At 41.1% G+C, this 12,388-nt stretch overlaps 1 protein-coding gene across 2 annotated transcripts in view; it reads right to left on the bottom strand.

The window, feature by feature from the left end:
* The window catches only part of LOC133617638 (anosmin-1-like), a 61,992-nt gene extending 56,491 nt beyond the window's left edge, over positions 1 to 5,501 (bottom strand). For both annotated transcript variants that reach the window (XM_061977735.1, XM_061977745.1), the window contains exons 1-2: positions 5,277 to 5,501; positions 2,987 to 3,034 (exon numbers count right to left, since the gene is read on the bottom strand). In XM_061977735.1, coding sequence (XP_061833719.1) covers positions 2,987 to 3,034; positions 5,277 to 5,468 — 240 coding nt within the window. In that variant the 5' untranslated portion in view covers positions 5,469 to 5,501. The remainder of the gene's footprint in view (positions 1 to 2,986; positions 3,035 to 5,276) is intronic.
* Between the last annotated feature and the right edge of the window lie 6,887 nt (positions 5,502 to 12,388).

Genomic DNA, 12,388 nt, shown 5'->3' with positions numbered 1-12,388 from the left:
CACTATTTTTCTAACCATGCTGAACGCCCTCTCTGATGATGCATTGCTGTGTGGCACGCAAAAAGTGCTTTCATCAAATGCACTAGATGGCAGTATTGTCCTGTTTAAGAGTGTCACAACATTGTTGTTTACGGCAGACGAACTGCTTTACAGTAGATAAAAACGTGACTGCTGTTGTTGTGTGTTGTTACCGCGCTGGGAGGACGTTAATGGAACTGTCTAACAATAAACTCACATAAGAAACCAAGAACTCGCCCTCGATCATTCTACAGTTATAACGTCATTGGGCAGGTACGCTGTTTATATTGTGTGCCTGAATTTCGGGAGATTTTCGGGAGAAAATTTGTCCCGGGAGGTTTTCGGGAGAGGCGCTGAATTTCGGGAGTCTCCCGGAAAATCCGGGAGGGTTGGCAAGTATGCTATTCGGAGCCATGATAACAGGACATCCACTGATTGGTGTATTGACAAATTGGAAGATACTGGAAGCCGTTCAAGGTAACCCATAGCTGCCACAAATGATTGAAGGATGTTCAGAGCTGTCGACACTCAGACTTTTCTGATATTGGACTAAATAGCAAACTGGATAGCAGCTTGAAGAAGCTGTCTGCTCTGCGAAGTATGATGAATTTGAGACCCAGAACAGATCATTGGAGTGAAATATTAAAAAATATTCTGCTCACTCAAACACAAACATTCTAATCTGTATTGTTTTCCCTGGCTGAAGAAACCTGGCAAGGTCCTAGCTTCGAGATTCTCCCTAAAGGACAGTGCAGCGAAGACGCTACGAATTCCTTTCTTACACTACCGTTACAAGATAATGCTTAGTACATGCAAGATTTTTTTGCTAATTGAGCAATATTAAGTTACTTACAAAATGTACAAATTACCTTTAGGTACGTGTTGCAGGTGGCTGTAGTGAAGTAAAACCAAACTTTGTGCGTTTCACCTGGGGCGTTTTAGCTAACTATTTGAGTAATTAATCATAAAGACTATTAATTGAGTACCAAAAGGAGGCACCCATATCTACTCAGTTTTATATGTGTTACTACCAGAGGTGGGTAGTAACGCGCTACATTTACTCCGTTACATCTACTTGAGTAACTTTTGGGATAAATTGTACTTCTAAGAGTAGTAATGCAACATACTTTTACTTTTAGTTGAGTATATTTATAAAGAAAAACGCGACTTTTACTCTGCTCCATTTATCTACATTCAGCTCGCTACTCGCTACTGATTTTTATCGATCTGTTAATGAACGCTTTGTTTGTTTTGGTTTGTCAAACAGACCTTCAAAGTAGGATCTATCGCATGCCTGCGTTTCACCAATCGCATGCAGTCACTGGTGACGTTTGACTCCGTTTCACCAATCAAACAGAGCCAGACGGTCACATGATTAACATCCATCCATCCATCCATTTTCTACCGCTTATTCCCTTTTGGGGTCGCGGGGGGCGCTGGAGCCTATCTCAGCTACAATTGGGCGGAAGGTGGGGTACACCCTAAAGCACATCGTGGTAAGTAACGTTAGTAGATATTTTGGCTGTCACCGTAGGCTTATGTTAGCTTCTGTCACCGTAGGCTGATGTTAGCTTCCCTGCTATGAATCACTGTCAAATGTACATCATGTGGGGACATTTATTAACGTACTGCAGCCTCATAGACACACACACACACACACACACGCACGCATGCATAGAAACACCAATCAGTGTGTTCCCAGGTGCAGCCCACACCTATCAGTTTATGGTTTGCGTAAAGGCTAACTTTTTATTTTCCTTTGTAATCTCTGCCTACTGAGCCTATGGTGCTGTTAAGTTATTGTGGATCAATTTGCCTTAATTTTTTTTATGTTAGCGTATTATTATTTAATATATATTATTGTTTGCTCTTGAACACATCATAATTATCCCCTCAATTCCCCCCAAAATGGATTAACTCGCTGGAATAAAAAAGACAATATAACATACATCCATAAACGTGGATGCATATGAAAAAGTGCAATATATTTATCTGTACAGTAACCTATTTATTTATTTATATCTGCACCTTATTGCTTTTTTATCCTGCACTACCATGAGCTAATGCGACGAAATTTCGTTCTTATCTGTACTGTAAAGTTCAAATTTGAATGACAATAAAAAGGAAGTCTAAGTCTAAATCTAAGTCTAAGTTTAAGTTTTAGTATTTTTATGTTTTTGTGCATTATTTGTTGCCGTCATCATTAAACGAACAGGTTACTCATCAGTTACTCAGTACTTGAGTAGTTTTTTCACAACATACTCTTTACTCAAGTAAATATTTGGGTGACTACTCCTTACTTTTACTTGAGTAATAAATCTCTAAAGTAACAGTACTCTTACTTGAGTACAATTTCTGGCTACTCTACCCACCTCTGGTTACTACTAACTGGTAGTAACCCGTGGCTAATGGGTTTTTAAGATTTTATGCTTGTGCCTTTTATGAATGTGGACTTGGAACTATAAAACAATCAAAATGTAATTCAATTGTAGACTTTGTTTTAGGAGGGTCACATACAGAAAAATTAAAGGATGCAAGTGGCCACTTTGATATAGTGTTGGTGTGTGCATTAATGACACTCAACCCAATCCAATGGAGGTAAATCTGCAAAGCCAGTGATTATACCGGTGGCTACAGAACTGTTTTTAGTGGGTCATTGGTCTTTGACCAGGTAAAGTAGTCTTTTTTCCTAAAAGGGATTCTTTATACAGCAGGGTGTCATCTACTAATTTATGACAACACCCTGTCGGGCTACTTGAAAAACGCTTTGGTGGAAGACCAATAAAGTTAGATATTACAGTATACAGGTATAATAGTTGAGCAAGGCAATTTGCAAAAACAACACAGTTGGTAAATATATGGATTTTCCTTCATTGAGAACAGAGGAGAACAGACACCTCAATGTGTAGCAAAGTATTTGCAAAGGAGAACATGAAGCCGTCAAGCTTCATGTGTGATCGCAACCTACCTTTGCACACTCCTTTTGACTATGGCACCATGACAGTGATCCATTGTTCTGAAAGGAGACAAAACAATAAAATGTTAGTTATTTTAACAATGACATGTAAATGCTGAGACACAATTGTTGCTAATAACATATCCTGGCCCTTAATTGACCTACAGTGGAATGACTGTGAATCTGTGCTGTAGGAAATTCACACAATAAATTACTCCAACTCAGACAAGATGAAAAGGTCCATGATAAATCTTAAATATGGTTTACAGGCAACATAGTTTGTCTTACTCTACATGGTTTGTTTCTTGTTTGCCTTGTCTAAGCCAGTGGTCTTCAACAGGGGGTCCGCCGAGGTACTGTATGGGTGTTATGCAGTTTTTGGTTGATTACTTGTTTTTTTTATATATATTTTTTCCCTCATGCAATTTTATATATATATTTTTTTTTACAACTTTGAATGTCCATTGCAGTGACTGTAGTGAATAGATAAATGGGCCGTTTATAAGAGATTTGCTCAAGAACTCCAGGAGCACAGTCACTGCACAACGGCTTGGTTATGGTTATGTTTTTTATTGATTACGAACATGCTCAAACCTACAAAATAGTACATCATATATTTCCGGTTTCTCATTACAACATGTCCGAAAAAGAGTAGGAAGAATCAGACCAGCAGGCACAACAGCGTTGAGAATTTGTTGAATTAGGTCAGGACTTTGAGCAACCCAAACATAACGTTGAAACAACATGCTTTTTGATGCCGTTTAATCAAAGTTTGGTTCTGACGTTGATTTGACCATTGAATTTTGGTAATTTCCCAACCAATGTTCTACAACACAAATTCAAAGTTGAAACAACATGCTTTTTGACGTTGTTTATTCAATGTCAGATTGTGACGTTGATTTGACCTTTGAAATTGGGTGATTTCGCAACCAGTAATGTGGATCCAACGTTGGACATCAATGTTATCTTAAATACTAATACAACAATTTGGCAACGTTGTTTCAAAATCACTTTTAAAGGACATGTATGTATAATCAACATTGTATCAATATTGCGCCTGCTGGGAGAGCTTCATTAATTCTACAAATTCTTCTCTTTTCCATTTCATTTCTGATTCTGATTCTGATAGCAATTTCATTCGGTTTTTTTCACTACCTGTGCTTAATTTGTAACGCCAACAAATTAAATGTCCAGGGTGTACCCCGCCTTCCGTCCGAATGCAGCTGAGATAGGCTCCAGCACCCCCCACCACCCCCAAAAAGGACACGCGGTAGAAAATGGATGGATGGATTAGTAAAGTTCTAAAGCAGGGGTCGGGAACCTTTTTGGCTGAGAGAGCCGTGAAAGCCAAATATTTAAAATGTATTTCTGTGAGAGCCATGTAATATTTTTTAACACTGAATACAACTAAATGCGTGCATTTTTAAGTAAGACCAACATATTTAGAGTACAATAAGTCTCTTATTCTTTTTAATAAGATTGTTATTCTGAAGCTAACCAATAATGAATAAAATACTTCTTAGCATTAATGTGACTTCTTGAACAGATGCGGTAGAAAACGAATGGATGGATTAATAAAATGCATGACAGTGTTTTATATTTTGAACGTTATTTTTAACACTGTGATTACCAGTGGAATTATTCATTACTTATCGTGTTAAGCAATGTCAGCTAAGATTTATCTGAGAGCCAGATACAGTCATCAAAAGAGCCACATCTGGCTCGAGAGCCATAGGTTCCCTACCCCTGTTCTAAAGAATGATAGTTTTTTTTATAAGTTGTGCTTGACATAATGAGATGAATAAGATTTCTCAAAAGGTTCAAGAGGTCAGGATTCTCTTTCCTTGTTCTTTGTAAACACTTTGAGTTTGAACAGTTTCTTAAACTGGATCATCTTAGTACATTGTTTGACTTCTTTGTTTAATACATTTCATAAATCACTTCCCATACTGATATGCTAAAGATTTTAAGTGTGGTATGTGCATATAAATATTTTAAGTACAATTTTTCTCTAAGGTTGTATTCCTCCTCTTGTTGAGAAAAAAAGTTTTACATTGTTGGGTAGAAGGGTATTGTTTGAAAATGCACCTAATCATTGAATTTCAATATTTTTGCTCAAATAGACAACGAGTTTGAATGTTCTCCACAACCGACAGTATGTGTTATCCTAACTGACCTTTTTTGTAACATGGTTAGTGAATGAGGCTTAACTTTGTAATCACTCTTGGGCATAATGTGCAGTAACATTTGTAGTATGGGTGATAACTTTTAAATATGCGTACGATTGCAATCTATAGTTTACCTGCAGTGTTGCTGCGCTGTGCAAACTCAAGCAGCGAGACTTGCACCGCGCCCTTGGGAAACTCTCCAGCCAGGACTCTCCATCTTTGCCATCATCATCATCATCATCCTTGATGCAACGGAGCAGCTTTTTGGAGCAGACATCGCAGAGAAAGATAAAGAGTAGGGGAATAATCCACTGCTGCATGTGCATCACAGCAATCCACGTCTTTCTGTCTGAGTGAGAGCAGTGGTGGGACAGTCATCTAATAGAACTTCTGCTGTGCAACTCTTTTTATAGCTGGGGGAGGAGCTCCATACAATACATGATGTAAGGGAGTTGTGAACATTTTGGCAAAGGATGTTGATAGAGTACAATTTCAATTTCAGTGTGTGGTTCTCTTGGGAACTTGTCCTGGAAAAAGTTAGATATTTTGGCATAAAAGCCATCATAAGAACCCAACCCAATTTCTGCTTAAAACTGCAGGTCTGATTGAGGTCGAGGATAATAATTTTAAGGTCAAAGAAGAGAAGGGCATTCAGGCATGAATGTCTACTATGTAGTTTAAGTGATACGGTTTAGATTATTTTGTCCCTTTTGGTTCTCGTGTTTGATTATCTGTTCGCAAGTAAGAGTGCACTACCGCTGCATCACCGGATGCATCCATTTTGGGGTTTCAAATGGAATGCTTCTGTCAATACACTTCAATACAGTGACGTGCGGTGACTTTTACACCAAGGCCCTCATATAACAAGCTTGTGTACGCACGAAAACGTGCCATACGTTCTTTTTCAGGGCGAAGTTGAAATGTACTGTATCAAGATTGACATTGACGTGGGAATGTGCGCTGCCTCACGCCATCTCCATAGCTACCGTACGTACATTTCTACATGCTGTGGATACTTTAGCGACACACATAGGTGAGGCTGGGTAACAGTTTACATAAAAAAGCTCCAACTTTTACTCCTCAGACCGATTGATGTGCCCATCGTAGAGACATATGGACAATTGCCTCCCCCACACTGACATTTGGGCTTAGCAACATTTGATTTTAACAATGTAAAAAAGAAAGAGGCAAAACATTTAATTCTTCATATTCATATTAATATTTGTGAGGACATCTACTACCGGTAATTTATCTACTAATTTAGCTGTACATTTCGCGACCTGATGTTGTCAAAACATGATCTTGTGACTCCTTGGCCATGTCAGGCGGACAGCAGCAGTGGGTGGTGGCGGCACCGGAGACCGAGGAGGATGTCACGTATACGACTGCCCCCGCAAGAAGCTGTTCTGTACTTCATTATTATGTTGAGTAGTCAAACAGGAGTCAAAGTATTTTTTATTCTTTGTGACATGATGTCATGTTTAAATGTAAAAGACTTCAAACAAATCCATCCATCAATTTTCTAGCTCAATGGTACCTCTCTAGATCTCCGGAAGGAGTTGGGGGGTTCCACATGAAACTGTAATCTGGCTACTGTAAAAACACATTTTGTCTAAAGTATACAATTATTGTAGTGACCATCTTTTCGAAAATGGTGCAGCACTAATTTCCCCGAGGCAGTTTTGCCCATGCACATCTATCTTATTTTTCACTTTCTTCATGACACGACCATTCCTTTTTTTATTCCAGCCTGTGTTCAATTCTCGGGGACACGGCAATGTCAGGCTGACAATCGCTATGTTGATCCATTGCCCTGATCATGTTTTATTTTAGTTGGATTACCTTAGTTCTGTTTTCAGCACCCCTGGGTTTGTGTTTCTTAGTTACCATGGGTGCTGATTATTTTCACCTGCCTCTGATTAGTGTTCGGGACGGGGGGGGGGGGGGGGGGGTTAGTTTGCTAGCAGCATATTTCAGTCATCATACAAGTTTATCATCTGAGAAATGGACATTGTGACAGTGTAGGTCTCACTTCGTAGGATATGTACTGCGAGCAGTGAACATAGTGAGCTCAGAAAGCACAAGAACAAGTATATACATTTGATTATTTACAACCCGGGGAGGTGGGATGTGGTGGGGGGAGGGGGACTTCAATCGAACTAACATGAAAACTGTGTTCCCCCATTTCCATCAATATGTGAATTTTGCAACCAGGGGTGGAAGCACGCTGGACATCAAACAGGCATTCAAAGCTACACCCCGCCCCCACCTCGGCTCCTCAGACCATCTCTCTGTGGTGCTAATTCCTGCATACAAGCCCCTGCTAATCAGGAAAAACGCTACAGTGAAGCAGGTGAGAAGGGAGCAATGGAAGCATTACAAGGCTGCTTCGAATGCACAGACTGGGACATGTTCAAGGCAGCCGCCACGGATAATAATCACACATGTGTGGAGGAGTCTGCAGAGTCTGTGTCGGCATACATTCAGAAGTGCATGGAGGATGTTGAAACCCTGGATGAACAGTGAGGTACGCACAATGCTGAAGGCTCATGCTGAAGGCTCATGCTGAAGGGTCGGAACAACGCTTTTAAATCCGGCAACATGGTAGCACTTAAAACAGCCAGAGCCAACCTGAACCTTGCCATTAGGGTTGCAAAGCGTGCTCACAGTCAGAAAGTGCAGGACTTCTTCAAGAAACACCACAAACACCAGACAAATGTGGCAGGGCATACATGTCATCACGGACTATAAAGCTACTACCCCCCTGTGACAAGAGCATCAGCTTTCTCAACGACCTCAACAACAACTTTGCAAGGATTGAGGCACTCAATACCACTCCGGCGAGGAACTTCATCCCTCGCCCTGATGAGCTGCCACTCAACCAGGACACAGCAGATGTCCAGAGAACCCTGAGGAGAGTGAACCCCCGGAAAGCAGCGGGACCTGAGGACATTCCGGGTGAGGTTCTTAAGGGATGTGGTACCATCATGTTTTAAGACTGCTACAGTGCCTAAAAAACCCACAATATCCTCCCTCAATGATTATCACTCCGTGGCACTCATCCCCATCATAATAAAGTGCTTCGAGAGGCTGGTAAAGGAACACATTGTCTCCAGACTTCCCCCCACATTCGACCCATACCAGTTTGCTTATCGCCCTAACCGCTCCACAGAGGACGCCATCTCATCTGCACTCCACCTGAGCTAAGAACATCTGGAAGGAAAGGACACACACGTGTGGGTGTTGTTTCTGGACTTCAGCTCGGCGTTCAACACAATCATCCCGCAGCACCTGGTGAGTAAACTGGCTCCCCTTAGATTCAGCAACCCCCTATGCAACTAGCTGCTTGACTTCCTCACAGGCAGACACCAGTTTGTAAGAGTGGGCGTCAACACCTCCAGTGCCATCTCCCTGAACACCGGCTTCCCCCAGGGCTGCATCCTGAGTCCACTGATGTTCACACTGATGACCCATGACTGCTGCGCCAGGTCCACTACTAACCACATTGTGAAGTATGTGGACAACAGTGAAGTGAAGTGAAGTGAAGTGAATTACATTTATATAGCGCTTTTTCTCAAGTGACTCAAAGCGCTTTACATAGTGAAACCCAATATCTAAGTTACATTTTTAAACCAGTGTGGGTGGCACTGGGAGCAGGTGGGTAAAGTGTCTTGCCCAAGGACACAACGGCAGTAACTAGGATGGCAGAAGCGGGGATTGAACCTGCAACCCTCAAGTTGCTGGCACGGCCGCTCTACCAACCGAGCTATACCGCCCCAGTGGGCCTTATCCGGGACAACAACGACATGGATTACAGGGAGGAGGTGAAACATCTGGTTGACTGGTGCAGAACCAACAACCTGGTCCTGAACGTCGACAAGACCAAGGAGATCATCGTCGACTTCAGGACGACCAGTCCAGCCACACTCCATTCTTCATCAACGGCACAGCAGTGGACATGGTAAGCAGCACCAAGTTCCTGGGGGTGCAGATAACTGTCAATCTGACATGGTCCCTACACACCGGCGCTCTTATAAAAAGAGCTCAGCAGCGCATGCACTTTTTGCGTCGGATGAAAAGAGCACAGCTCCCTCCCCCCATTCTCACCACATTCTACAGAGGCACTATAGAGAGCCTACTGACCAACTGCATCTTTGTCTGGACTGGAGCCTGCAGTGCCTTAGACTGGAAGTCTCTGCAGAGAGTTGTGAGGACAGCGGAAAAGATTATCAAGACTCTTCTTCCTCCTATTCGGGAGATTGCAAAAAGCCGCTGCCTAACCAGGGCTCAGAAAATCAGTAGAGACTCCTTCCACCTCCACCAAGGACTGTTTTCACTGCTGGACTCTAGAAAGAGGTTCCGCAGCCTCCATAGCAGAACCTCCAGGTTCTGTAACGGCTTCTACCCTCAGGCCATAAGACTCTTGAACACATCAAAATAATCCCCTCAATTCCCTCAAAAAACAGATTAACTTGCTGGATTATAAAGACAACATAACATACATCCGTAAATGTGGATGCGTATGCAAAAGTGCAATATATTTATCTGTACAGTAAATCTATGTATATCTGCACCTTCTCTTGTAAATGCAAACACTCTGCACCTTATTGCTCTTTTATCCTGCACTACAATCAGTTAATGCAATTAAATTTAGTTCTTATATGTACTTTAAAGTTCAAATTTGAATGACAATAAAATGAAGTCTAAGTCTAAGTCTAAGTCAACTGTTGTTACATGAGGCCCCAAGTAAGGCATGAACGCCTTTAGAAGTTGTTTTTTTATAATTAAACTCATATGCTCTGATCACTATTTTTACAGGTTGCTCATTAATATGATAACAAGAAAAAGAAGGGAGTAATTCACTTTCATAAAACGTTAATGCCTGATTGTAAAAGATGTTGATTGAGAAGGTAGTCTGAGAAGTAAAAGAGGGGTGTCATTCATATGCTGTTATTATTCAGTGTTTTATCGTTCATAGTTAATATTGTAAATCCCACATTCTTAATTTTCATGTACATTCTGGGTGTCTCATTCAGTAAAAAAATTAAAAATCTGTTTCGTTTTTGAGGTGGTGTGTTATTATTGTGAGTTTTTGTATTGGTGTTCCTGAAAAAAAAGGGGCTCAAACACACATAGAGTACATCCGATGTTTACAGCTTTATATATTTATATACTGTAAATTAGAGTGTATACAGTATGATAGTAATGATAACATATTGTAACCATGCTAATGTGGATGCCAATACTACTACACAGCCTCTACTAAGAGGATAATAATGCTGAAATAGCAATACATAAAATGTAAATGATAGTGTGTATGTATGCATCCATATTTATATCTGTAGGTATGTATGGTGTTTATTTGTCATTGAATATGTGTAATAGGCGGGGGACGACTCCGCACCACCCAGCAAGCCCCGCCCCACATAGCAGGTATTAAGCTCAATCACCAGAGAACCACAGGCTCTATGCGGTCCAGCAGGCCAGGAACAGGCCCTCAAGGACTCAGCCTGAAGCACCCCATTGGGGAGACCGGTGGTAGTGCGGAGAGCAGCAGCCCCCGCCAAAGACAGTGCGCCACAGAGCCAGAGCACAACCAGGCGAGTACAACCATTGCATTTTGAAATTTGACAGACGGGCCGGGCGAACACATGATACATTTCAAAGCATATAATTTCTGTTGGTACTAAGAGTAGACTTCCCAAACATGGGCTATACATTTATTTTCAACAATATCATATCAGAACCTCAAAGAAACACAAAAATGGTAGGACAAGGTTAACTCATTCTCTTTCAGTGGGAGCAGTGTTGTTGCTCACCCTGTTTTGCCAGCGCGTAGAAGTTTAGTATCAGTTTTGTTGTGGCAATTCTCAAAACAGATCTTTGCTCAATTCTGATCTAATATTTGGCGGGTCAGATTAAAAAGCCCAATGAGCAGGATGGCCTGTGGGCCGTAGTTTGTCCATCCCTGTTCTGGCCTGTTTTACTATAGTCTACCCAAGTCTGTAGCTGAAACAGAAACAGAAAGATTAAACTTTCTCTCACCTCATTATGTTCTGTTAAAAGAAGAAGTATTAGTAGGTGGATTCACCAATTTAAAACATACAGGTTGTACTTTTTTCCTCCCTCCTCAATCCAGCGTTTTGCATGATTGAGGAGGTAAATCTGTAATCCTGTTTGGAAGCTGCCAAAAATCCCATTAATAGATTTGACCTATAAACCGCAAACATTCCCCACTAGCACAGAAGATTTCCTGACACACAGGCAAATAACGTGCTGTGCTAGAAACTGTGAGAAAATCCTCTACAAGTCTTTGAGGGGTAAAAGCCATCTTGAGCTGCTGGAGCATCCTGAAGTGTTTACAAGAGTACGATTTTATCTAGACATTTTCAGACGCTTTTAGTGCAGTAGTTGTACAGCACTATGGGCCTGATCTACTAAAATCCCAAATAAGTGTGCAAACTATAACATCGCAGATACTATTAGTGGCCGTGTGGTCTAATAAGACCTTGTTCACAATTGATATCAAGAGCAAAAGTGTTGCAGCCCTATTCAAATTAGTTGTTTGCTTGTACCACCGCCTGTCACCTTGGAGACACTCATTGACTGCACATTCATGGCATCTTTTTCCAACCTGTGGTGTTTTCTTATGTTATTGAATATGCAGCACACAACTAGAAACTGTGCTACCTGTTCTGGGCTGTTAGAACTACTCCTGCAGTGTGACCTACGACAGAACCGATACGTTTTAGCTCGCCGTAGGTGCCCTCTAGGAGACGCTAGTATTGTGCCAAAATTTTTCAAAGTATATACCTATATGAAAACACTACAACAAAATTTTAGCTCAGGGGCCGCATGTAGGAAAATCTTTTCCAACGCGGACCGGACTGGTAAAATCACGGCATAATAATTTAAAAATAAATACATCTTCAAAATTATTTTTTTTGTCTTACTTCAGCCAAAAATAGGACAAGCACATTCTGAAAATGTAGAATGGTAGATTTAAGCATAAAATAAAATAGAACATATAACAAATGTAGAAACACACATTTTTACAATGGAGTTCAGAGTGCATATCGTGCCGTCAATAAAGTGAGCGCTGCATGGACTTCTAACTACAAAGATAAATTGACTTAAGTCATATTGACTTAAGTCTTTGCATCTTACCGTTTTGTTATTTATCTGTTCCATCCCATCCATCCATTTTCTACCACTTATTCCCTTCTGGGTTGCGGGGGGCGCTGGA

Source organism: Nerophis lumbriciformis, linkage group LG01 (genome assembly GCF_033978685.3).
Source record: "Nerophis lumbriciformis linkage group LG01, RoL_Nlum_v2.1, whole genome shotgun sequence".
NCBI lineage: Eukaryota > Metazoa > Chordata > Actinopteri > Syngnathiformes > Syngnathidae > Nerophis > Nerophis lumbriciformis.
The sequence above is the reverse complement of the archived record's forward strand: the minus strand, read 5'-3'. Positions and strand labels throughout refer to the sequence as shown.